General features: G+C 54.5%; 1 protein-coding gene across 1 annotated transcript; it reads right to left on the bottom strand.

Moving 5' to 3' along the window:
• Nucleotides 1–1279: 1279 nt before the first annotated feature.
• Nucleotides 1280–27705, bottom strand: TANGO6 (transport and golgi organization 6 homolog; the record flags this gene model as incomplete). The annotated part of the gene is made up of 17 exons (XM_010718161.3): nt 1280–1943; nt 3615–3728; nt 5416–5567; nt 8684–8836; nt 12471–12528; nt 12695–13201; nt 15631–15765; nt 18748–18927; nt 19049–19175; nt 20352–20528; nt 21888–22000; nt 24654–24736; nt 25287–25449; nt 25923–26047; nt 26501–26648; nt 27296–27412; nt 27682–27705. Coding segments are annotated over 17 exons (2553 nt in total), but the record flags the coding sequence as incomplete, so codon positions are not given.

The raw sequence follows: 27705 nt of genomic DNA, 5'->3' as shown, positions 1-27705 counted from the left end.
CTCGCGTCCCCCCCGTAGCCATCAGCCACCCCCTCCCGGGGACACACGGGGACACCTCGTGCTGTCATTCTGTCCTTTCCCCCCTCAAGAGCGGGAGCCCTGCGTCCATCACACGCGATGTCCCCATGCCAGGCTGACGGCAGGGCACCGCCAGCCCCGGAATGGACCCCTCCGAGCCGCAGCCTTTCCTCTTTGGGCTCAGATCCCGCACTTTTGGGTTCCTCCCAGGCTGGGTGCAGGGCTCGGTGCCGCCCTCCAAGGGGACACTCCCTGGGCGGACCCCGGGGGTCCCCCGCGCACGGTGGGGCAGGGACGAGCTGGGACCCCCGCACGGCTGTCGGGCTCCCACGTGGCACCAAATGGTCACATCTGTGTCCCTGCTGATGGGGCACGGGGTGTCCCGGCACTGCAGGTGGCAGGGAAGGGACGGGGACAGGAGGGTGCACACCCGCGCCCCGCTGCAGGTGCCCAGGCTGGGGTTATGCTGCGGCCCCGTTACCTTTCAGTGTGATCGCAGCTCCCGGGTGCTCTCCCCGCACGAGTGCTTCCCAAGGTATAAATAAAATTTCCTCCTCCTCCGGCACAGAAATCTCCTTGTTCGCAGCGGCAGAATTGCAGTCAGACGCCCAGGGAGCTGCATTAATACAGACTTCTCATTCAAACCCTTCCTCTGGCCGTCTGCTCCAGGCCCTGGCAAAGCACAGCCGGTATGGCAGCATCCCGGCGTGCGCCCGCAGCCCAACGCCGGCACCGGCTGGCAGCGGTGACAGCGCAGAGGAGCGCCGGTCCGCCAACGAGGACAATGCGCTCCTGGCCACGCACACACCCAGTACGGCACGGCACGGCACGGCACGGCACAGCACGGTGCTGGTGGCTTTGCCGGGGGGTGGGGATGCAGCCCGGTACCTCAACCTTGCAAGGCTGTGGTGCAGCAGCACCGTGCACCCCTGGCTGGGGATGGCTGGAACATTGGTTTGCTGCAGGGTGCCGGACCCCCGGGTACCCTGCTGCGATCCTGCAGCCCCCTGCCCTGTTCACCCACTCTGCCCAGGATGTGCAGTGATGCTGCAGGTTTGAGGTGTCCCCTTTGCTGGGGTACCCCTGGGGGCTGCCCTGACAGAGGGAGAGGACTGACTCCAGTGCTGGAATGCCCCCAAACAGTGGTGTACTGCGAGGGCCTGCAGCCCCCTCAGCACAGAGGAGCTCCAGTGCAGGTCCACAGCGCTGTCAAATAGGCAGAAGAAGGGCTCCAGTGCTGGTGGGGTACAGGAGCTTGGCAATACCATCTCCATTTCTTTATTTTCTCCTGGGAGAATCACTCAAATATGGATAAAATTACATTTTGAATCTGATTCAGCTGCTTCCAGATACATTTTTCATAGGCTCATTAAATGCCTCTTGATGCCCACAGAAACCCCAGGGGCTGAAGGGCTGAACACCCCTGGCCATTCCAAGGTCCTGACACCCCAAATCCCCCAGTAGCCAGGGGCTCTCCATGCGTCTCATGGCTGAGATGGCACCAGGGCATTGTGTGGCTCCCAGAAACAGACAACACACAGCAGAGGATTTTTCCTTTTAATCTCACCCCCCACGCTGCCCCGGATGAGGGACACTGGAGATGCGACGTGCCCCCAGCACCGCTGTGGTTTCACCATGGCTGACACCTGCTGAAGGCAGCCCAGGGGCACAGCAAACGTATCTCCTCCAGGGACCGAATTCACACAGCACTGGAGCAGGAAAAGTGGCTTCCTGGCTCCCGGCACCCGCTACGGCAGCACCACGATTTTCTTCTCCAGCACCTGCGGAGGGAAGAGGACGCTCCTCATCGCCGTGTCCAGCTCCTCCAGTGCCAGCTGGGCGTGCAGCACGGCTGCACCGTCGGGCTCAGCTGCCACCACGTGCTTCAGCAGGCGGTACAGGTCCCGCAGCACGTCCTGCAGCACCTGGGGAGAGCGGGCGGCAGTCAGAACCCGCCGGGGCCTCATCAGCACCAGGATGAGCCCCAAACACAGTGCATGGCATGCCCCAGCAGGTGCCCCATCCACCTGGCCAGCACCAGGACACGGCCCCACCGCACTGCTGATTCATAGCCCTCCCCTCCCGTGACTCAGTTTCCCCACACGCAGGCAGCATTACACGATCCCCCCTAGATCCTTGCGAGGATGCGGGAGATGGGTGCAAGCTGGGCAGCCCCTGCAGCAAACCCTGTGAGCACAGCGGGTGAGGACAGCCACCAGACTGCAGCACCAAGCCCGAGGAGGGAGCAGCACCCTCAGCCCCTTCATAGGATAAGGCCCTGTGAGCAGCCCCAGTGACTTGGCAGCCAAGAGGCAGTATGGGCCACAGAGTCACTGCCTGCAGAGGGGCACAGCAGGAAGCAGAGCTGCTGGGGATTCCAACTGGGAACTGGCTGCTTATTTCCTAGGAACTGAGTCCCAACACACTCATTGCTGGGAACGAGGGAGGAAGGCAATGATGACTTAGGTCCTCTCCAGGTCAAAGTATCCATCACCAGGGCTCCAAGGGCAACTTCCCACAGCTTCCCAGGACCTGGCATTGTTTGTCATCATGGCCCCTCTGCCCCAGGAAGGAGGATGATGTCTGTTTACTCTTCAGTGGTTGAGCACAAGGACACAGACACTGGCACCAAGCACCCACAGGCAGCACCTGGCAGAGGTTCTGAGGCAGTTGGTTTAGTGAGACAAGCAGACATGGGCTCGGGAGGAGCCATGAATGGAAGACGTTCTGTGTGGTTTGGGGAAACGAAGCAAATCAAGGCTGTGACACAAAAATATCACTGTGCCACACGCCTGTGTCCTTACTGCCCCTAACTTGGGTCCTGTAACTGGAGGGGCTATCAGAGTCCCCAACCCACTCGTGCCCCATAGTAGGTGTGCTGCGTGTCTGCACTGGCAGAATAATGCACCAGGGACTGGTGTGTCCCCAAATGGCTGCACACTGTCCTGAGCTGCTCTTGCCTCTTCCAGCGTGCTCCTCTGCTCGCTCCTACTACAGGGAGGGCGAGAATGGAGGGAATAGATGAAAAGGGCAGCTTTGGTGCAAAGAAACAGGAGATAAGGAAACAGAAACAACTGCAATGAGGACCTAGAAGGGCTGTCACTGTGCCCAACTGGGGTCTTCCTGATACTGGCTGTGCTGGTGCTGAGAGCACTGTTTGTAAGAGGATGAGTTGGTGCGCCCAGCCCAGCCTTCTCCAGGCTGTTTCCACCAGGAACATGGTACACACTGCTGCTCACACCAGAATCAGCAATAATGCAGGCAGAGAGCCTGCAGCTGCTCAGGTAATTATAGCTCAGTTAATTTTCTCCTAACTCACTGCAGCTGCTCCACACACTGCTGCCAGGAAACTGGGAGGCACTGTGGAACAAGAGGGGGCCCTCAGGGTGAGCACAGCCACCACCAGCACGGGGACACGTCGAGGTGGTGCTGGATGCAACAGCCCCTAAGAGCAGGAAGGCACCCCCAGTTTGAGGGGAGCTGCCTGGAAGAGAAAGTTCACCCCACATGCACACCCAGCCCCATCCCTGCTGCCCTCCTTGTCACTGGGGTGGGGAACACTCTCGAGGGGCAGCATGCAGTGGGAAGGGACCCACCTCGGTTGCCTTCTTGCTGAGCCCCCGCAGCAGCAGCACCACCACATGCACAGCTGCTCTCCGCACCTCTGGCTCAGGGTCTGTCTTGGCAATGGCCGTCAAACAGGAGGACACCTGTGAGGATGGCACAGGGAGATTAGCACAAGCACACAGAGTGACCTGGTGGGGACAATGTGTGGCTCTGGTACACGGCCTGTGTCTGGTGGATGGAAAACCCTCCCAGCATCTCCATCCTTCAGCAACACTGCTCTGCATGCACTGCTGATCTGTCGCTGGGCAGCAGCAGCACACTAAGAATTGGGGCAGTTTGCTTGGGGCTCGGACAAGCTCTGCTTATGGTCAGTAGCTGCAGAGCAGAGCAGTGGTGAGCCACACACTCAAGATGGGATTTCATCATCAGTAATGAAGCACAGAGACTTTTCCTAAGCCCGGAAGAGGATGCAGCCCTGTGTTCTCCTTCCAGCTGCAGAGCTGCAGGCAAGCCGTCTGCCTCACTGCAACAGTGCAGAGCACTGAAACAGGGGGACGGACTTCTGCAGTAAAAATCAGAACTGCTGCAAGTCCTGCAGAGCATCTGGCATTGTAAGTGCCAGGGTGAGCAGTGCAGCTGATGCTGGCACTGTGCTGGCTGTCAGCTGTCACCCTGAGCACAGCAGCAGGTGAGGGAGGCAGCGCCGGTCCCTCTGCAAAGCTCGCCCACGTCAGAGGGCACCGAGCCCAGCAGGACTGCAGTGTGCTCCCAGGTGACACACAGTGTCCTTAAAAGCCCGCACGGAAACCCTGCTACCAAGGGGCTGTGCTGCCCTCAAAGCACTGAGCACCTGCCTCTGCCAGGGGCTGAGTGTAGTGCGGACGTCTTTGAGAGCCTTAAGAAGATCTGGAGTTGAAAGAACCTAATTAAACAGCCAGTGACAGGAGGAAGAATTAGCAGAGTGAGTACGTTCCTGAAATAGCTGCATGTGTGGTGCATTGGCATCTCATCAGATGCTGTCATTACCCAATTGATGCGCGAGCAGCAAGAGGGAACCCAGGGAAAAAAGCCAGAGCTCAGTGCCGGTGCTTTGCCTTCCCTCCAGCCCTGCGCACTGGCACAGCTGCTGAGCCCTCATGGCAGCTGCTGGGCAGGGGGGCACAGCTCTCGAGATGCACAGATGCAGACTGGCTCCACTCGAGCCCTGCAGCACCCACAGTTTTGACTGCACACCTCACCCCGTGGCACCTATCTTAGCAAGGGCTGGGAGCCGCTGCCATTGCACTCCTGTGGGCACGGAGCTCTCCCCATCAGTAGTAAGGAGAGGAATAATGAGGCTTCATTAAGGGGGAGGAGGTGCCCCTGGCAGGTACAAAGCATGCCTTGAGGACTATAGTGAGATGGCTATGGGAGGAGCAGAAACTGCTGTGTTTCCTTGGGGCTGTCTATCATTTTCCATCACAAGGGACATTTTAAGCTATTTATAAAGCTTTCAGTGCTAGAATTTCCCAAGCGTTTGCTTCAGAATGAATGACTTTCACACTCTAATAGCAGCAAACATCATTCACCTCCTCTCCCACAGTAAGCAGTGAACAAAACCATGCTGCTGTGCCCCCAGCAGCGACCCTGCCAGCAGCTGACAAACCACCCTCATTAACATCCCCCAGCAGGATGCCCCTAGGGCCTACGGGGCTTCAGTGCTGCCCCCAGCCTCCGTCCCCACTAGATCTCAGGCTGCACCCAGCACAGCCGCTGCCCAGATGGAGGATCTCTGTCCCAAGGCAGTGGGAAGAGGGAAGTGACAGAGGCTGCTGGAGAGGGAGCCGATACCTCATGGACGACAGAGCCCAGCTGGAAGCCGAGTCTCTGGCACAGCTCTCCCAGGTTGGAGAGGCTGCTGGCACGCAGTGTGCTGTCTGGGTTCCGTGCTCCCCGCAGGAAGGCATGGATCAGGGGCTCCCGGTGCTTGATGACCATATCCCCTGTAAGAGAGAGCAGAACAGCAGAACTGTGGGTCATGGCAATGCCAGATGGTGCAGCGTTTGACTGCAAGGAGATGCCAGAGCCCCATCCTGCACTAGAGCTCGCTCCCAGCACCACTCAGAGCAGCACCAGTCCCTGGGCTCCCAGGGCAGCAGCTCTGCATTGCACAGAATGGGTGGATGCAACATCCAGAGCAATGCTTCTGCCCAGCAGAATTGTGCTCAGGGCACGCTGCAGACAAACCCCTAATGGTGACCTACTGTGCTGCCGGGGACTCACAGATCATTGTCTGGGGCTGCTCAGGGCATCACAAGCTCCCTCAGTCTGCTGTTGAGCCTTTCAAATAGGTGACATGCTACAAATAAACAAAAATGGAGTGTGAAGGCCCAAATTCTCACATCATTCAGTGTGCAGAGCCCACACCCAATTAGCACATGCAGGCACCGGGAGGTGTGAGCCAGCTAATTAGGAACACCGAGCGTGCAGCCAGTGATCTGCATGCACAATTTCCCAGTGCAGAAAGATGCTTGGAACAGCAGCCCGACATGCTCTCAAATGCGAGGGCACCTTCTTGCAAGAGCAGTTCCCGTTGAGCAGGGACTGCTTTGATAAGGATTAACCTGAGGCGGTATTTGGGATAAATGAGGAAAGCAACGCTCTGCACAGGGGGATAAACCTATGCTTATGGCCATGCTGCCCCCAGTCCTTGGGAGCCATCAATACCACGCAGGCACCACTCCAGTAGCACAGCAGAAAGGGATGGGGACAGAGGGATGTACGGTGGTGGTCCCCAGGCACAAGGCAGCAGGAAAGCTCTGAATCACTATAATGCCAGACAGCAAAGCATTTCTGGAAACACCAGATAAATTCTTCATCTCAAACACTTGAAGCTTTGCAACAAAAACAACTCGGTGCAATTTGTTCTATAAATACACAGGCGTGCCAGGACACAGCACAGCCCACAGCAAAGGCGCCGCTGCAGGGAGGAGAGCCCCGCAGTGCCGCCCGCTGCCAGAGCTTCAGGTTGTGCCACGGCCCGTGCCCATGCTCAGACCCCAGGAGGAGGCTGCTCGGGGCCATGCTGGCACTGCTAAGCCCTGGCACAAAGGGCTGGGGCTGTGCTGGGGACGGGCAATGCAGAAGTGCTCCTGCACTGGCTGTGCCAAGGCTCAGCCTTGCCACGTGCACAGCCCAAGCGCACCCCTCACCCTGCCCTCCCCTTGGGGCCTTGGCTGTGGGCAGTGCAGCCCTCTGTCCGATCCTCCTCACACCTCCACACCTGAGATCCTGGCTGGGATCCTGGCTGAGCTCCCCGTACCTGCAAACATAGCTCCCGCCCTGCTGGTAGGAGGCATCTTTAAAGGTTAAAGTATCTTTGAAGGATCCAAACGAACTATGAGTGGAATAAAACCCTGACACACTGCAGCACAATTATGTTATTATCTTAAAAGAAAGGGCCCTTTGCCAATTGCTGCTCATGCCTAGAGCCAAGAGATGGTTCCCGTAGTGAGGAGGGAGGATGGAGGAGCTGCTGGCAGCAATGAGACAACCCAGTGATGCTTTCTGCCTTATCAGCCCTCCCCTACACTGGGCAGATGTACACAGATGTTTCCCCATCTGGCACAGCTGCTGGCTTAATGCACAGCTAAGCTCAGTGCACCTTGAGCACAACCAAAGCCAGGAGGCATTGGGCTGGAAGTGTAGGTTGCTGTCACTCAGAGAGCACAGCAGCACACACCACTGTCCAGCTCCACCATCACATTTCAAATCCACACCAGCTCAGCACATGGCAGCAGTTCCTCACATGGGAAGATTTCTCTTCCTTTTTATTGCAGCAGGACTCCGGGGCATACAGTCACTGTTTTGCCTGAACAAGCCACTGCTGTCCCGTGCAGCCATGCTGGGCAAGGCAGCGTGCACCACGCTGTGTGCTTTGAGAATGGAAGCCAGTAGGAGATACATGAGGTGGGGGAGTAGAGCAGGGAGGGCTCGGAGCACAGCACAGAGATCCGTTGTGGTCTCAGAGTCCTGGAGAGGAGCATTTCCTTACAGTGTGACCGTTATGGATAACAGTAGATTGGACTGATCCGCATGGAGGCCGGGCAGGTTGTGCCTTGCCCCTACGTTCCCAGGAAGAAGGGTGGCACAGAGCTGCCACCGTGCTGGCAGATACCAGTGGGAATGGTGTGAGGGCTGGCTGCCAAGCTGAGAGCCAGCACTGGGGCCACAGCCAGCTACACTCCTCTCCAGCATGAGCAGGATCAGACCTTGACAGGAAGGCATGTGGGGCCAGGAGAGCCCAATTCATTCCCTATGGGACAGGGCTGCCGACAGCCCCACAGTAGCAGGGACAGCAGCTTCCTCCTTCCCTTTGTGCCCTGGGAGCACCAACAGCCTGCTCTCATCAGCCTCGTCTCCACCAGAGAAGCACAAGGCATTTTAGGACATGTCCCAACAACAGCTGCCAGGAAGACCTCATCCAGCTTTCATCCTTCAGCCCTGCATGTCCAGGCGCTTCCCAGCGTCCTCCGATCCTGGCTTCGGCTGCTGAGGGTGAGGGGGAATGGCTGTGGGATCTGCACCCCCGCTCTTGCCCTTGGGGTTCAGCTGGGAAGCTCCCAGTGCTGGGGCAGGATCCCAGCTCCTATCAGGCCATGTCCCCCAGGCAGGGCGAAGCCTGGGAGGCCCCGGGGACTGGCTTCATCTGCCCCATATGCGGGCGGATGGGGTTTTCCAAAGAATTCCAGGCCTTTGTGCAACACACCAAAGCCTTGAGCTTATTTTCCTAGTGGTGCTTCCCAGATTACCCCTCTGCCCCTGGTACTACATGGGTCCCTCCAGCCTCACCATGCCCACAGCGGGTTCAGCCCCATTTGCTAATACCCTCCATGGTCCTGAGCGATATCACGCACAGCAAGGACCCATAGTCTGACACAGCCCGGGCTTTATCTCACCTTTATCTTCAAAATGCCCCAGACCAACCCCACACCCACTTCTAGACAACAAAAAGCTCCATGTGCTTTAGGTGGGGAAAGCACAGGAGGGCAGCATCCCGCAGCACCCTGCAAGGGCTTTGCAATGTCCCAGTGGGAGAAGAGAGCAGCCAAGGACTCACCCAGTGCCCGAGTGACGCGCATCAGCACCTCGCCCAGCTTCATCCTGGTCACAGCAGCTGTGCTGTCCTCTGTGCCCTGGACAGGACACCCATAGCGAGCCAGCAGGATGGGCAGGATCTGCTCTGGGTACTCACTGGAGAGCAAGGCAGCACCTGGAAGTCAAAGGGATTGGGAAAGATGGTCCAGAGTTGAGCAGGAAGATGGCACGCATACGGGTGGTACTCTGCATGTGTGGCCAGGTACCTGCGATGTGTGCTGCTCTCCTGCTTCCACTGCAACAGGGATGGCTAATGCACACTGGTGTGTCACATCTGACCGAGCAGCACCCGGGCAGCAGCACCCACAGTGGCTCTGCATAACGGTGAGCCCCAGCCCACGCTGCCATTGTGCCCAGCCCCATGGCCAGGCCAATGCCAGAGCTCCTCAGCAGGCAGGAAGGAGGAAAAACCCCAGGATTTCGCTCTCAAAAAGGCACAGACCCAAAATCCATTATAGGTGAGACAGTGATGGCCAGGGAAGGAGTGAAGTGTTCCAGCAAAAGGCAGGAAGCCAAGCAGTGCCTGTGTGCTGTGCAAGCCCAGGTGACAGCCTGCTCCTCAAGGATACCACTCCTGGCCAGGCAGGCAGCAGCTGCACTGGGGCTGCACAATGCTCCAGATGATAAAAACCAAACTGATGGGGCCGTGTTGGAGGGAACCAGTGTGGGACAGGCCCTACTGCCCCTCTAGCTCCCAAGATGTGCTTTGGGAGATGCAAAGGAGATCGTGGCACATCTCAGGCTCCTTGCAGGAATCCCTCCTTCATAACTGGAGAAATGACTCCAGGTCTCTCACTGCTTGCTCAGCATTGCTGGGTTCTGGCCTGCAGGTATGCCCAGGCTGAACATGAGTTCTGCACAAACGAGCACGTTGTACCCTGCCTGCTCAGCAAAGCGTATCACGTAGCCCCCCCTGCACAAAGCCAAACCACCAAGAGCCTAGTGTGGAATGAGCTGGATGCCAAACTGAAAGATAAATAACAGTTGGCAGCAGGTGTCCACTAATTACCGCTGGTTAATATTCATTGACCCAGTGTCTACATAACAAGCCAGACATCACTCGCTGCAAGACACTGCCACAGCAAGCACCGGGCTGGGCATGCTTCTGGGCACCACTTGGGTGTGACTCCTGGAGCCCAGTCTGGCCTCTGCCCTCTCCTCCTGTGCAGCCCAGAGGCTGGCTTTGTGCAGAGCTCCTCCAGCACTGAGGCTCCTGCATGCAGGCACTTTTATGGCCATCGCACTGGGGTAGGGAAAGGCAGCTGCTCTCCAGGGAAACACGAATGGCAGAATTTGACTGTACCAAAAACTGAGCCAGAGCGAGGGCTGAGAGTGAGCCCAGATCCAGCTTTCCTGCCCTCCAGGAACCTTCACCTCCAACCCAGTTCCCCAGTTATCACAAGGCACTCAGCACGAGTTACCACCCACAAGCCCAGGCACATCCAGAGGGGCAGCGACCTCTCCTCCAGCATCAACCATGTGTGACCCAGTGCCATGGCTCCCATCTGTGTCGCTGCAGCAGCCAGCTCCCAGCAGCAGCACTATGTGCCCAGAGCCGAGCCCTGCAGGCACAGCGGGAGCCACAAGCAGCACTGGTGCCTCTCCTGCTGCCCTCTGGCCCCACGTGTGGCTCGGTGTGGCACAGCACAGTACGGTGTGGTGCAGGTGCCAGCACAGCACACAGCGTGAGTCACCACCGCAGGGAACTGCGTCAGGGTTAATCACAGCCGGAGCCAGGCTGTGAAACACAGAGGCAGCTGCACACCGTATATTAATCACTTAGGGAATATTTCAGCCTTCGTTTCTATTTCACCTGCAGGGCAAGGACAAACCCATCCCACTCAAGACCATACAGGCACGGAGAGGGAAGCATATTGATAAGATCACTTTCCAACTAGGTTTGAAGGTTACCTACAAGTGCAGCGGAGACGCAGGGGCAGTGCACCCTCTTCCTGTCTCCAGCTCACCTAGCCTCAGTGAGCTGCCTGCCCACCAGCTCTGTCTGCCTCCAGGGGAAACCCGGCCCTGCAAACAGTTTCCTCTCCCATTTCAGCCATGCCAAGCTTGTAGTTTGCTTCACAGGGGTCTCCCAAGAGCTCTGGTTACATTCATGGAACAACTTCCTTTCAGATTACCTCTGCTATTTCACATACACACAAGAGACAGCAATCTGAAACGGCAGCCCGTTGCACAGACACCTAAACACATCTGGGTTTGGAAGCTCCTGCATGCAAATCACTGCAGTCAGCCTGGTGCCACCGCATCAGAACAGCAGGACAGGGAATAGCTGAATGATGAGCAGGCCAAGTCCCAAGGGTCTGCAGGGAAGCAGCAGGGCTGGGGGCCCAGCAGAAGGGGAGCCCCAGGCATGCAGAGCTGGGCTGTGTCCTTCCAGCTTCCTTCTCCAAGCTTCTGCTACCATGCAGCTTGGGCTCTAAAAGAGCTGCAGTGCAATGCCAGCACCACGTATTCCCAGCCCCAGTTCCTGCCTGCATAGATTTAGAGCCAGAAGCACGGACCCAGCGCAGGGACAGTGCTCAGCTCCTGCTTGTCCTCAGCTGGAGGACACCCTGAGCAGTAAAACTGTGCAGGGCACCCTCACCTCTGCACTTACAGCTCCACTGAGGATGCACACTTGTGGTCTGTGCACATTAGCAGTTAAATCAGGCAGTAAATTAACTAATTACCCATTGACTAAGCACAAGGAGAGCTCCAACTAGACGAGGCCCAGGAGACGGCACTCACCAGCTTCAGGAAGTAGGAGCCAAGCCCAAGCTCCAGCTGTCCCACTCCTAGTGACACTGCAGGTCCCTGGGAACATGTGCACAGGGGGCACTGCTCCCTGAGCTCCCAGCCCAGCCATGCAGCACTGCCATACAGACGACTGCTGTTGCAGCAGGTCAGCTAAACATGCAGGAGCATCACTGCTGTCTGCTCAGGGCGCGGCACTTAAAGGGGCACAGCAGCACCACCTGCTACTGGTCTTGAGGCTGCAGGAATGAAAAGAGGTGGCTGTGTCTTCTGGCACCATGACCTTTGCAGGGAAACAGGAGGAAGGAAGCAGGGGCTGGCACAGACAAGTTGGCATTTGCTTCCCCCACATCCGTTCAACCTCCTCTACAACCAGGTGTCTTCCAGGGAACGGCTCCCAAGCGGATTAGAAATCTCAGGAGTGGTTACTTAAGTCTTTGTCACTGCTCTCCCCGGCAGGCCTATTTCCACAGCCTATTTCCACAGCACCAAGATAGAGGAGGGCTATGGCTGGAGCACCAGAGCTCACTCACTGCTTTCCGCCCCTTCACAGTGGGAAACTTCAACCTTCTGCTTCAGGAAAAGCTCAGCCACACGTGGGTGAGAATGAAGCCCCAACACCTCCAAAGGCCACATTTCCCTCACTCCAAAAACTCATCTGTTGGTGATGTTGGTGACACTCCCACCAACACAACAACCCAGCCCAGAAAAGCCATGGCAAGAGGCTGCAGAGGGCTCAAAGCCCTGAGTGCAGTTGGTTCGGTTCCTACGCAGCCCTCCTTGGAGCTACCACCCCCAAAGCCCCTCGGTGGGCTCTTCTCCAGGCTGTGCCCTTGTGGCAGTGCCCAGGGACCCTGCACAGCCCAACCACTCCACCACACAAAGCACAGTACCACATGTGAGATGTACACACGTACGGATGTGGTGCAGCCACTTGCACAGTGCTGTCACTCCCCAGTGCCACACAGCTGCCCTCCCCCAGGTCATGAGTTGCTCACCTTGAATGGCAGAAAGGTACACAAAGGAGTCCTCATGCTGCACATTTTCTAGGAAAACCTGTAAAAATCAAGGAACAGATTTGTTACCAGCAGTTTGGAGCCCTGAAGCAGTGACATGAGGCACCGACATGAGGTGGGCACTGCCAGCTGTTCTGCCCCACAAACTTCACCACCCACCCCATGATTTTGTCACAGGAGATGGTGATGGTGTGAAGATCCTGTACCTGGAGGATTTTCTCTTGAATCTGAAGTGCCTCTGGGTCCCGCTGCTTTATCAGGCTGGAAAGACTGCGCAGGGCAGCTGCCCGGACAGGAACTTGGGGGTCATAGGCTGATAGAAGCAGCTCATGGAGCTGAGCTGGGGCCGAGCTCTCAGCACTTGGGGCTGCAGCAGGACCCACAGCAGAAGGCTCCCCGTGCACAGTCTGCTCTTCACTCTCCCTGGGAGCTGAGGGCTGGCTGCAGTCATGGCCGTGCTGTGGCTGTGCCCCACCAGCCCCTGGGCTTTGGCAGGGAGCTGTGCAGGCTTCTGTCCTGCCTGGCCCCAGCTTTTTCCCCAGCACACTCTCAGCTGCAGTGTCAACCACCTCAGTGGAGAAGGCGCCATGAGTGCAGATGGTGATGCGTAGGTCTGAAGCCAGCTCCTGGATGACGGGGTCTGGATGGGTGCAGGACACCTCTTCCAGCAAGGGCAGCAGCCGCTTCAGGACAGCAAAGTCACTCGATTTCAGCTGCAAGGAAGGGAAAAGCAGCATTGGCACCATTGCAACAAGGGGCTCATGCTGGCACAGGGCTGTTTGCTCCCTTGTGACGCTAGTGAGGGGTGAGCTGGGGGCAGGAGATGTACTCTGGGGTTAAAATCTGTCGTGAGACTTTGACAGGGGGAACTGTATGGCCTTTTGGCAGCCCTGCAGAAGAGCGGGGCTGCTAAACATCGAGGGCTGCCCCATCCCAAGATCTGGTCACTGAAGCATCACATCTCAGGGTGCACAGCAGGGAATGGCTGGATCTGTTGCACTGCCCTAGCTAGATGAGCTTGCAAAGTGAAATCCCAGGTTAGCAGCAAACGTATCAACTGCAGCACCCTCCCTCCCTGGTACCACCTCAATAGGCTCATTGTACAGAGCTCCAACAATGCAGACTTCCTTGTTGGGAAATAAAACACTTTGTGCACTACAAAGTAACATGGTAGCTTTCTGGGTTGAGAATGAACAGTATGTCAGGGGAGAAGGTGAGAAAGCAGCTGGCAGGGCAGGCATTGCAGGAGCTCCCAAGGACACCTCCTTGTCCCTGCACCAAGCAGCACCCCAAACGCTGGGAACCACAAGCACTCTACAAAGACAGATGCCCGGCCCTGATGCTAAGCCCAGAGCTGGCACAGCATCAGATCCAGACACTGATCACTCTGCTCATCCCACAGCACTCTTGCTGCTCTGCCAAGGCTGTGATCCCCTGTAGGAAGCAGCATGCAGGTGGTTGCAATGTGCCAGGCAGCCCGGCGGGGTTTGCTGGCACAGCACGCAGCCCTGGGGGCTGGGGAAAAGTTCCTGCCCTAACCTGGATTTAGGATTTAATTGCTAGATCCCAGGAGGAAAAGCTGGGCTGCTAAGGCCTGAAAAGCAAAGCTTTACTGGAGGTTTCAGGGGAGCATTTGGATGATTATGTAAAGACAAAAAAAAAAAAGCAACAAAAAACCCTCTTGGCCATTCAAAAACAAACAGCTTTGCAGCCACTCCTGCTGCTTCCAGCACCAGCTGCCCTGGGAAACCTTTTTCATTCAATTTGCTGGCCAAGTTAAGTTGCTTCCATTAAGAAGAGAGAGCAGGGCTGGCCTGGGAGGGGGCCCATTAAGGCTGCTCTGGGACCACCAGCGAGGTGGGGGCTGCCTGGACCAGGACCAGCTCCAGCCTTTGCATTTCTGCAGCCAGACCAATGGAGTACAGGGGTGCTGGGGGGCCCTCAAAAGCCTCAGGCAAACCCTCCAGCCCCACGCTGAGCACCCAATTTAGCCCCAGGGCTGCACATGAAAATGCAACGCTAGAGGCCAGGCAAAGGCAAGGCCCCAGGCCAGAACCCGATGGGTGGCTTTGCACCTCCTCTTCCTGCACATCAATTGCCACAGTATGCTCATTAATTACATGAGAACTGCCGTTTGCTCTTGCTCTAATTGAAGGACACTGCTTGTTCTTCCCTTATTTGTGAACATGCCATCCTTTTTAATTAAATGTCCCTTTTCCAATTCTAGGAATGTTGCTAATAAGACAATAAATCATCTTCTTCCATTAATGTCTGAATTTTCCTCTGGGCAAGCCCAGGGATAAAGCAGCTGACTGTTCAGTGAAGAAAATATGATGACTTCGCAGTGCTAATGAACATTACCACTCTCCAGTGCTGTTTGACTGACATTGTGAAACTCACAGCTTTTACAGAGGATTTTCCAGAGTGGTGCAACCTACATGCAGAAGTTCACATTGTGCAGATAGAGCACACAGCTGCGTAGGGATGCAAAAGATGATAACATAAGGAGACTGTGACGGCAGTGCTCTATCAGAACCTTTTAGGAAGCAGATTTTGGATGATCAATGAATTAACCAACATTTTGTGACCAACGAGCATAGCTCTGCAGAACTTTTCTGTGCCTCTTTTTACACTGAAACAGCACTATGTCCAGGACCCTGCAGCCAGTGGCACACGAAGATGACGGGACAGGCATCATCCTCCAAGCACATGGAGCCCGCAGGGCTCACAAGGTTCCACCCCCCAACATGGCTAGAAGCACACAACCTTTTGTTTGGCTGCTTTCTCATTAGGAACACATGGCATTGTAAAGAGAGCTTGGTTAAATGAACAAAGCAAATAGTAGGAAGTGGTTCGTGAATGCCAGCAGGACCCAAAGCAGCACACACGTGTGCAGGCAGGCCGGTGCTTCCGAAAGAGATAACAAGGACCATAAAGAGTGTGGCAAGGATCCCAGGGCTCACGCCAGCTGCGCTCTGAGTGACCTGCTGGGAAGGGACCTTTGGCTGTGCTCCCAGGAAACACACCATGCGTGTGCATGAACACACCAGTATTCAGGAAACCCAAACCTAATCCAGTCTGTGTCACCTCCATCAGCCCAGTACCAAAGCCTTGACCCAGGGCTTGCCCCACATCTGCTCACCTGCATGGCTCCGCTGAGCATGGCAGCCACCAGCCCCATGGCCATGCTCAGGGTCTGTGCCTCCACTGCTGTGCCGTGGCCCCGGGACAGGCTGATGCACGCCCGCTGAAGTGTGACAGCCACGAACTCCTCCACCTGCCAGTGGATGGGAGAATGGTTAGGAAGGAAGGAAGGTGGCCCCAGCAGTCCCACTGCTGCTTCCTCAGCCCCAGCAAGGAGCTGCTGTAATGCCAGCCCCACCAGGGAGCCCTGGAGAGCTGGGGGACAGCCAGGATCTAGGTGAAGCCCATCCGCACCAGGAATGCAGCATACTGGGGCTCTGCTGGTGGATGTGTTTGAGTTCCCAAACCGTTGCCATTCCCCAAACCCAGACACCAACACAGCCCTGCATCCCGCCCTCTAAACCAGCAGATGAAATTCACGGGGAGCAGCACCACATGGGGAGCAGCAGCCAAGCTGGGAGCTCCTCTCCTTTCCCTGCACAGCCCTCCCTTGGAGGGAGGAAACCAGTATTTGTGAAACATGAGACCTAAAATCCAACGCTATCATCCATTTCCTGAGCCACAGCAAACAAAGCTGAAGCAGAAAGGTGCTGACAGCCTGGCCCATAAACGGTCACAGCAGACTGGCTGCCACAGGGCTGGATGCCTCTGCCCAAGCTGGGAAAACAAGGCTGTGGCATGGGAAGATGCTGGGGAGCAAAACGGAGCTAACAGGGAGCAAAGGGGATAGAGACAAGTAGGGGGAAATATGAGAGGTCCCTACAAGATTGTGCTAGAGAAAAGTTTGAGTTCTGCGGACTGCAAACAGCAACCCCAATTTGTTGGCTTAAAGGGGTGGGGGGAGATGTCACACTTGGTGATTTTCTCACAGTATTTTCTCTCCAAGCCAGTGATGATGTCGCTTGGCTGACTTTGGCCTTCTCAGCACTTGGCACCAAGATCTTTGATCCCACAGGCTTCCTGCATTTCTAATGGAGCTTGAAATTAATGCTTTTCCTTTGTCTGCTCTGGGTGAACTTGTTGACTGCAACGGGGAGCCAGTTGCTCATTCATGGTGGGAAAAGCATGAATTAGTGGTCACTACTGCTTAACACACTTGTTGCAAAATGAGAGGAACCCTTTGGAGTAGCTCCTCCTTTGGAAACAAAGCAAGAGAGCAAGAAGGTACTACTACAGCAGCTCCTTATGTTACCAGCCTCCTGCCAGCACAGCAGGCACCATGGGTAAAACACATTCCTCATTGGCAGGGCTCAAAGAGCTGACCAATGCCATCTTCATTACATGTCCCCTACTGCAGCAGAGAGTAGGAGCCTGGCTCTGAGGGTCTGCAGGTAAGGCACAGGTATGTCCTGGGCTAAGGACCAAGGAACGTGCAGTTAAACAGCAAGAATGCAGAGCAAAAACGCATTAGCAACTGCTCTCATAAAACAGTAACACACTAACTGAACAAATTGAAACTACACTCAATTGCAAAGAGAGCAATGTCACATACAAGTAATCTATCAGCAGTGATCAACACCAATAATTAAAGAAACACTACCATCTAGAAAGGAAAATAAAAGCTTGGAAAATGAAACACTGCGAGACATTTCTGTCTTGTGCAGGAGGAGAGCATACTGCATCACCAGTGGCATACCAAGGAAATAAAATCAAATCAACCTCATCAAACTCAACTGCGAGGGGGAAAATGTAGAATAAATGTGCAGCTGAGGAGGTCCACAGCTGCCTCCAATCTCCATCCCTGGGCTGAGGCCCCACATGGAGAGATCCTACTTGCTCCCACTCTGTTCTACACAAACACATGCTGCAAAGCAGCTGCAGCAAGAACAAAACCCCCCAAGGAACCATGTACTGCAGAAAATGCTTAAGAACACAGCTATGCAGCTGCCTGTTTGAACCTGAGGGACTGGTCCTTGAAATATGACCCCTCGTGTTTACTTGTAGGTTGAAGTATAATGGCTTTTTTGTCTGCACTTTTTTTTTTTCGGTTGTTTCTTTTTACACCAGACATGCTGGATCCAGAAACTCAGCAAAACCCTCTCCCATTTCCCACTCCCAAGTTTTGACTTGGACGGCAGAGCTGGATGTGCTTAGGTCTGTGGGTCAAGGAGGGTGCAGGCACATTGCTGGTGCCCAGGCTAAGCTGGGTGCTGCAGCGACCATCACTGTCACTGCTCTGCCACCGCAGGGCACAGCATGAGAAACACCACTGTTCCAAAAACAGAAAAACTGTGCAAGTGACCTGCTCTGCTTCAGGAAGTCATAGGTAACCAGTGTAATCAGATCACTGAGTTTAAAAAGAACTGAAGGAGGAAGTTAAACATGCAAAGTAGCTGGTTAAGCATTGCCTTGGTGCACAACAAAGCCCTGCCAGCCAGGTGCAGGACAAGAATCTCCTTCAGTGCCACTGCAGTGTGGGCTCCGGGGTGACAAAACACCATGTTCTAACAATCCTTTGAACTTACAGTAATTAATACATTTTGCAGCTACTTGTTCAGGAAGACATCTACAAAGAGCATGACCATGGTTATGCCAGCCTTGACAACAGGGCACCCCACTCACTACAGGTGCTCAGCTGCAGAAACCAGAGCAATGCCATGAGCCTACATGCTGACAAGGGAGAGGGGACATGATATGATGGTTGTACCATGCTGCACTCAGTGCTCTTGCCAGGTTGGGGCACAGCTGCACCAACAGCTAGAGGTTGTTGCAGAGATGTGCCAAAAGAACTGGTGCCACTGCATGGATGCACAGCAAGCACTTGCTGGAAAAGTCTGCCCAGGGCAGATGTCTTCAAGCTTTACTAAATTTTGGGAAGTGAATTTTGCTCAAAAAAATATGAAAAATTGGAGTTTTGATGACTTATTCTCTTGGTTTTCAATACACAGCCATAAAGACATCTGCTGGCTGCTCCCTCCTACATCTGCAGCTCTCTCCCCTCCCTGTTGATACAGCACAGGATGGCGTCTTGTTCAGACACTCACAACTCACTCAGTAAACTGCTTTTCCTGGGGACATTCTAGTTTTCTCCTGCTGTTTCTTAGCAATTATGTACTTAGAACCCAGGGGCACAGACTGCAGTGCCATGCTACCCCAGGGCTCTACCATCACCCACCTGAGCAATGTTGGTGAACACAGTGTCCGAGACGCTCTCGCACAGCGCAGCCACAAGCTGGAGGACCAGCAGCTTCCTCCTCTGCTCAGCACTGTGCTGCTCCAGCTCCAGGAGGCTATGTCCAGCCATGGCATCACAACTTGCCACTGCTTCATCCTCTGCAGCCACATTCGTCAGCGCCTGATGGGAAGAAGCAAAGGAAGGTTGGACACTGCAAACCACCTCAAGGTGCATTACAGCCTCTTTGCTACCTGCCCCAGGGAAACCACCCCCAGGGATGCTCCCCCAGCAAAGCTCTCACCTTCAGGCAGTGGATGAAGAAGTCTCCAGCCAGGCCGCTCTGCTGACAGTGAGACAGCAGCTCCACTAAACTCTCCACGTGGCACTGCTCCAAGGAAACCTTCTGGTAAAGGGCCTCATCTTCATCACTGAAATAGATTTCTATTCTTGTGAAAGCCAGTAACAGCACAAGCTGAGTTTGTTGTGTCCCCAGTCACAGGAGGCAGAGAGAATAAGTCCCACAGACACCACCCAAGGGGCGCCCTGTAGGCCCCATCAACCTCAGCACCTTTCCACAGACAGCCTGTGGGTTCTGGGGCACAACCAGAAAGCACGTGCCTGGAAGCAGCAAACTCAACTGCTGCTGAGTTCATTTGGTCTACATGATCAAGCACTCAGCTTATTAATTAACCTACATTCATTAAAAGAATAACATTAAGAGAAACCATCCTACCCTAGCGCTAGTTAATTCATGCAGCACTCATAGCAGTCACAGACAGGACAGACGGAGGCATAGTCATTAAGAAATAATTTTAAATTAGATTCAGTTTAAACAGTGCAAATCCCAAGGCAGACCTTCTACTAATTCAGGTCAGGAAAAGATTGAAATGCAACCAGAAAGAGCACATTTCTGTGAGGTTTTGTTACACTCGTAGTGAAATGGGTGCCTGCAGCTGCTGACACACCCATGCAGCAGACATTGCTGGCAGGAGCTGTGTGCTCCGCGTGTGCTGCTACTCTGTGCTCACATGTGCCACATAACATTGCTGCCTCTCTTTGAAGTGAACATCATGCTGCTCAGCAGCCCTCAGTTGCATGGCTGGAGTCTAATGGTTGTCGTTTATTCACCACATGGCCACGCTCTGACTCTATATGCAGAGGACACCTGCAAGAGCAGGAGGGGGTTTGGTTCCTGGCTCAGGTACTCTGGCATCACTGAGTCCTTGCTGAGACAGTGCCACCTGTGCCTGAGGAATTCCACCAGCTCCATGCAGACATGGTTGGCCACAGGCAGACCCTGGCTGGAACTGGAATTGGCATCTGCAGAGTGCTGGGATTGGTATGTCCTCTACCCAGACACCCAACAGCCCAGTCCTGGGACTCGGAGAGGCACACAGTGAGCATGTGCTAATGCTCAGATTGTGCTGGCAGCCAGGGCTCTGCACTGCGGAACCACTGAGCTGGTGCATACAGCCTGCCCAGCTGCCTGGGGAACGAGACCAGTGAGGACAGCATTGCCAGCCTCACATCCCCACAAAAGGCCCCAGGTGCTGGGTGATGCAGGGCACTGACCCCCTGCACTCACGTGCCCCAGCAGCCCTCACCTGATGGGCTCCTCCACTGCGACGGCCGCACCGCCCTCGCTGCCCACGCGGAAGCGGCACTGCGGGTGGAGGCGGTGCACACTGCCGGCCAGCCCCACGCAGCCCTCCAGCACCCTCAGCGAAGTCTCCCTCTCTGACTTCTCCAGGAACCACAGCAGCACCTCCTGGCACGGGGAGCTGCAGGGACAGACACAGAGCAATGGTGACCTTCTGCTGCCCGCTGTAGCCCTCCCCGCAGCACGCAGCAGCACTGCAATGTGACAGTGTGTCTGAGGACAAAGAGGAAAGCATGAATGCTCTGCAGTGAGCACAGACCCTCCTTGGATGCTCTGGGAGGAGAGCTCTGCCTAGCTGAAAGCATTTGCTTCCATTTAGAAGGAGCTCGGCAGTACATTCTGTCATTCTAGTATTCACAGATGGAAGAACGTAGGCCCTCCAAGATCTCAGCCCAGCCAAGCAGAGAGCACTCTGTCTGAACAGTGTGTTTGTACAAGGACAGCCACTCACACGCAGCCTCAGTATGCTGCGCGCGATGCTTCGTGCCAATCTGACAAAGCACAGAGCTGTCAGCCATGCCAAGAAAGAGGAAGGAGACGGGGAGCGCTGTAAGGTGGCACGGAAACCCCTGCCAAGTGAAGATGCAGGTTAATGAGATTGAGTAGCAGTGCTGTGCCAGGGGTCTGGAAACTTGAACGCTTCCAGGCAGCTGTGGTTTTCATCACCCCTGCCAAATTCCCGTGTAAAGAGAAAAGCTAACAGTGACTGTGCTCACCCAGCAGCAGCATTCACTTGGCTTGTTCTGAGAACTTGCCACAGCACTCACTACTCTTTGAAGTGATTAATGAAGTCTTTAATAATAGCACAGACCTTATAGGGGAAACCTCCAGTACCCACGTGCCAGTACCACCAAGGCATCAATGTAAACCCACTAGGAGCATAGGTACTAGAATGGCCCAAAGTCAGAGCAGCCCAGGAAAAGCCTGGGAGGAGAACAGGGAGAGGACAGCCAGCACCTGGTGACCACTATCACTGCCACCACAGCTGACATATGTAATGTTCATCATCATACATCAGTCGTGGGGGAACTGGGCACAGTGCAAGAGACAGCGGCCAAGAGGCAGATTCCACATGCACTGGAAAAAGTGATCCTATCTAGCAAAAAGATGATCTTTTACTTTCTAATCCACCCCCACAGATCCCTCCAACACCCAGTCTAGTCCTGGCATTACCAGCCCTGGCCTGGGGTTGAGCTGCCCTTGCTGCACACTGCAGTGAGGTGAGCAGGGCTCCCGCAGGGCACGCCTGCCCAAACACCTGGGCTTCGGGGAAGACAAAAGTGAAGACAAGAACATCCCTGGGCACAGTAAGGTCATGCACCATGCCTAGGCCTGCGGTTACTGCCTGCTTTTAATAAGCTTTCCAGGGTAAGAAAATTGGTCTCCACTTCTATACGTGTCCATATAGAGCATGTACTCTAGAGCCAGGCGGTAAAGAGAAACAAAACCCCAGAAGAAGCTGTGCACAACCCTCCCTTACCGTAAGTATGACACATTCTGCTTGGCAAAGGAATAGAGGGAGAAAACCACTCCCAGGACTGACTCCAAGGACCTCAGAAGCAGGCTGGAGCTGTCATTCCCAACCACGTATACCTACAGAGAGAAGGGCACACAGAGTGTCAAACTCTTGAGTGGAACAGAGGAATGCCAAGGGAGGACAGAAGGTACATCTGACACCAGAGAGCACGGCACAGTGTTTACAGCCTCCATCCTTTCAGCCCATTCTCCCCGATTATGTATATCCTGCATTAAAAGCAGCCTTCAACACCATCTTTCTCCCAGCATTTACTTAAACACAGCAGGGCTCCAAGCTGCAGGAACACTGCAGCAAACTCAGGAAGACTGCTGCTTAGGGGTCAGGTCACAAGCTATAGCGAGATGCAATAGACACCTCTGAGTCAGCAAATCTTAAGGAAACTGCACTCAAAGCCAAATCCCAAATCCCAAAATCAGTCCCTAGTGGGAGCTGAGGTGTGCTGAACTGATCAGGCTTGGAGGAGGCAGTAGGACCACATTCCTGCCCTCTGCCTCAAGCAGTACCTTCCTGAAGTACTGGAAGCACCCTCAGCCCACTGTTACCAGGGCACTGTGCACAAGTCCCGTTGCTGCCCATAAAGCAGAAAAAAACAGCCTCTTCTCATTCTCTTCTCATTCTCCACACAATGTCCAGCTCAGAAGATGCTGTCCCTTTAACAGAGCAATCCCCACACCTCCCATCAGCTGGGGATACAGCAATAGGGCTCTGGTCCACCAGAGGCACTGTGACAGCCCAGGTACAGCACTAGGAAGGACATTGTCTTGATAATTCTTAGCCTGCTGCACTGACGCAAACCAATGTTTTGCCTTCTCTAATCCCCATGGAGCCACTCTTCCTAACCAGAACCTTTTGTACACAAAGCCTCCCAGATGAAGCCTAAAGGATGGTTTCCCACTCCGCATCAAATGACATTTGATGAGGAAGAAACCCCCACAAATGGCAGGCTGGGTCTTCCATCACTAATCTCACCACTGTCAGGCCTAAAGCACTATGCCATTAAGCAGGGATCCGCCCCAAACTCCAAAAGCATTCTCATTGTGAGCAGCAGCCACAGAGCAGCCCTCCAGACTGGTCTCTGCCTGCCAGCTAGTTGCAACAGATCATTAGTACACAAAATACTACAACAATCACAGCATTTAAGAGCTTAGGCTGCCTAGGGGCATGCCAGTAAACCAGTCACCCCCTTCTTGAATTCCCGGGCTTGAGATGTCCTTCTCTGCTGGAAAGTGTTCAGCTGCTGCCAGGCAGCACAGTACTGTGACACTGGTGGGAGAAAAAGGCACGAGTAGAGGTTGTAGAAGGTCCTCATCGAACAGCCCTGGTCTTTCACGGGACACCACCTCTCCCTCCAACACCAGAGCTCAGATCTGTGGTGCTGAGCATAACACTGTAAGGGACCCCTTCTACATGGACAGAAACATTTTCCAGTGGGGAACAGACCAGTGCCACAGAGGTGGAGATGCTCCCTACCAAAATCATCAGGGCAATAATCCTAATAATTCTTGCTGGAAGGAGCTACAGGTGTTACACATACACTGCATGGCCCATAAGACCTCTCTCCTAACATGGAAGGTGATCTGTTACTGACGAAATCAGACTGCAACTAGCTTTTCAGCAACAAGGCCCATGTTTCTGTCAATTTTGTTGAGCCCTCCCCATGCCCCAAAACCTGATTAGAACCCAAGCACCAGGCAGACAGCTGCCGAGCTCCCACAGTCCCTCATGCTGCACAGAGCAGCACTGAGGCCAGACCACTGCCCCCAGTCTCGATCCTGTGCCATGAGCAGCTCCCAATGGCAAATCAGCAAATGAGGTTGCAGGACACCCAGCAGCTGCTGACAGATTACACACCCACAGGTTTTAAAATTAACATCACGCACATAGATATCCACACATCACGAGGTCAGGCTCAGAAAGGTCCCTGCAGAGCAGGCTGCTCGTTTTTCCTTACTTAACCCTCATCACTTTACTTTGCCCAGTGAGAGGGGATGCACTGTAATTCCCTGAGCCACCAGACGTACCAGCAGGAGACAGACCGCTGAGGACCCCCAGTGGGCAGCAGCTGTGATGTCCTGCACGGATCTGGGACACCTGATGTTGTCAGGTTCTGATGCTGATAGGACAGACACGTTGGCTTTGCCAGGGACTGACAGCAACATGTGCCAGGCCAGTGGCACTCCCAGCCAGCACCTCCTGCGTGTCTCACTGCCTGTTCAGATATTACTGATCCACAATCGCATCCGGAGGCCTGATGCTGTTCTGACAGAACACTCGGGCTCAGCCATCCTACAGGAAACAGCATGACCTAGCAAGGCTCAGGTCCTGCTGCAGCTCAAGAGGATAAGGACATGACAACATCGTGGGGACTGCTGACCTCCAGCCCACCACCCCAACTCCCTTCTTACTTTCACTGACACATCAGAAAGATGCTGGGGGAAAAAAATAAAACAACCCAACCAGCAAGAGCTCACTGCTACTTCACAGAACATTTTGGGGTGAGAATACTTGGAAGCAGCACCTCTGGTATCCACCAAGAAGCTGCAGTCCCTCCAGTGCAGTACTTCATTCAAAGTTATTCTGCACAACTCCAGGCGTTGCTTCAGCACCATCACTGCCTGAGCTTCTTGTTTTGTTGTGGCCTAACACACACACACACACACACACACACACACACACACACCCCTCACCAGCTCAGATCACACACTCTACCTTGAACACATCTTCCACACAGCTGCTGAGCTCTGCCTCTGTCACCAGCACTGTCCCTGCTGACAAATCTTCCTCTGCTATTTCTGAAACAAAGAGGAGAAAAATAAGCACCTCCACGTACTGCAAAGTCTTTAACAAAATGTCAGCCCCTTGATGCCCAGCACAAAAAGCCCAAAGATAATCCTCTTGTTTACCCTCCATGAGGGAAAAGCACGGGAAAAGATAAGCCCTCGTTAGCTGTACTAAATATCACTGCGCTGTTGTAAAATCTGCGAGGTTACAATCAAATCAGAACAGACCAAAGGATTATTCCTTGGAGAACTGCTCGGTCAGTGTGGGGAACTGATGGCTTCCATCCAGAAGACCAGAACAAGACTTTCAGAACAAAGAGGCTCTCAAAGATATGGTAGAAGCCCCACTATTTGACCTTACACTAACACGAGTTAAGTGCTAGTGAATACGGCGCACACAGCCACCTAGGCATATCCACGACCAACAGACCTGGGCTTGCACCCTCAGTAGCCAAGTCACCAATACGTGAGAGAATTCTGATGGAAAAACAAAGACCAGTGGAAAGAGAAATCCGATCCTTCCCCGTTCCAGGGCTCAACACGTCCCCTCGCCAGTTGTTACCTGCTGCATCTGAGCAGCGGAGAAGTGGTGTCAGCAAAGGTTGGAGCAGATGCTTCTCTGCCAGCTGAGGGTGCTCTTTCACCATGGTGAGCAGCGTCGTGGTGGCCACCCTCTGGAACTGCCGCGCTGTCAGTTTGTCCTGGATGTGCAGTAAGTCCAGAATCTGAAAGGAAAGTCCGCGGTACCAGAACAAAACTTAGCAGCTGACTCCATGCAGCTAACGGCAGAGACTGAGGAGCCCCTGCAGTGCTGCTTTACTGGACATTGGGCACAACACTCCCCACACAGAGGAGCAGCTCTTTGTCCGATGCACAGGAGATGTTTCTGGGCAACCTGAGCCTGCACCACATTCACAGCCAAAGCTCCCCCACAGAAAGCTCCTTGAAATGAATGCTTAATAGCTCGTGTGATCAGGCAAGGTTGCTCAGTATTTCAGTAAAATACAGAAAATTCATGAGCAGGGTAGAATCACATCCCACTGGCAGAACAATAGGAAAACAGCTCTGCACTGGGGCAGCCAGGCTCAAGTCAGGAGATGTTCAAGTACTGACAACACTGATACTGTGCTGAGAGCACTCCCACTTTGCATTCACAGGCAGTCAGCATGCTGTGTGGAGAGCAGAGGGCAGCACCTACCTGGGGGCACACGTGTTTGTAGTAATCCTCCAGGGAAAGGCACTGCTGAGGGCAGGAAGCCAGGATCTTTGCAACCGCATCACATTTTCTCCAGTCCACAGCTGCTGCTTCAGCATCAGTGCCACCTGTCCCACACACAGAAAGACAAGATCAGCTCAGCCTGACTGCAAACAACACGGCTGTTTTTTGGCTGAAGTCAAACGTTTCTGGTCAAAAAATGGCCTTTTAGTTTTTATTAACTTCCTCAAACCACCTTTCAGGAAACACCTGGGCTGAATGAGGGAAAAGGGAAAACTATTGTCCAAGGCCTCTGACACTGGAAAACAATGTCCATAAACGTCTAGGTGCATGAGAAAGAAAACAGAGGGAGGCTGTGCTTACATAGTTCATGCTGTAGGAGTCCAACAGAATAGCCGCATTTAGAAGCGGAATCTGAGCAGTACAGAAGCCAGCTTGGGCTAACAAAAGCGTTCCCCATTTCAGAGCGTCCCATGGGATGAGTTGTCTCAGACACATCATTAGAGTCCTTTAATCTGCAACCCCAGAAACAAAGAGCAGCACCCAAGCACCCAACTCACCACCAGTGCCCTCCATGATGCCCCGAACCACAGCCTGAAGCCCATTGGGTCTCATCAGCCGTTCTGAGAGCAGCTGGCCACAAAGGCGACGCAGCCATGCTGGAGACCGAGCAAGGGCTGGCTTTGTTTCTCCCCCAGCAGGATGACTCTGAAAGGAAACAAAGGAGCAAGCTAAGGAGTGAATTCTCCCTAGTGCACATTTGTGAGCAAACCCTCACTAACAAAGCAGAACAGCCTGCATCCTGCCCCAGAGGACTTGATACCACATAGGAGCAGAGGTTGGGGAAACGTTTAAAATCACTTCATCCAGGGGCACAAAGCAAATTAAGGCTTAATGAGAGAGACCAACCTTCTTGGGAGCATCCTGTCATGGAGAGCTTCCCTCCTTTAATTAAAATCTCCCAGGATCAGGCAGCAGCTCAGTCTCATTACTGACACAGGGGCTCGTGGGATGAGTCAGGTTCAATGTACGTAAGGGGACAGACGTGGTGAGTCCCGCTCCTGGGCTGCCCTGGCTGCATCCCAGTTAACATTGCCCATATTCTTCTCCCCACTACTAAGAGGCAGACTCTGAAAAGGCCACAGACAGCAGCAGGAACCAAGGCAGCAGACAGCTCTGCTTCACCAGAACTGCTGCAAAACCTTCCAGGTGCAGGTGTGCCTAAACTGACCCTGCACCTTGCTATCTGCAGGTAGCAGTTTGCTGCATCCTAGGACAAGGCTGAGCAGCTGCCCCACACAATAAAGAGGTAATGGCCATAAGTTGCACCAGGAGACGGTTCTGCTGCCTGGTACCTGCTTGGGGCCGCCCTGCAGGATGAGCAGCTCCCGCACGGCCAGAGGCTGATAGACACGATCCAGAATGTGCTGCAGGGCCTCCCGGCTCTGTGCTCGCTCTGCTTCTGAAAGGCCCTGGAAAAACACAAACCCTGAAGTGGTGAGAGCAGCCTGGCCGTGAGCACTGCACCTCCGCACACCCGGCACCCAGCTCCCACATTGTTTGTGCAACAGTGCTTTAATCTGTTCTTTCACATGAGACACACATGGCTCAGAAGCAGCTGCCAGGAGCAGCACTGCACGGGGTCACCGGGCATCCCCAAACCCCGACTGCTCCAGAACCAGAACCCCAGGCCCGCGGGGACACATCTGCACAAAGGAGCGGGAGGACGGGGACCACCGACCTCGCAGTGCACGGCGGGGCCGTG

This window comes from Meleagris gallopavo, chromosome 13 (genome assembly GCF_000146605.3).
Source record: "Meleagris gallopavo isolate NT-WF06-2002-E0010 breed Aviagen turkey brand Nicholas breeding stock chromosome 13, Turkey_5.1, whole genome shotgun sequence".
In the NCBI taxonomy this organism is placed as follows: Eukaryota; Metazoa; Chordata; class Aves; order Galliformes; family Phasianidae; genus Meleagris; species Meleagris gallopavo.
The sequence above is the reverse complement of the archived record's forward strand: the minus strand, read 5'-3'. Positions and strand labels throughout refer to the sequence as shown.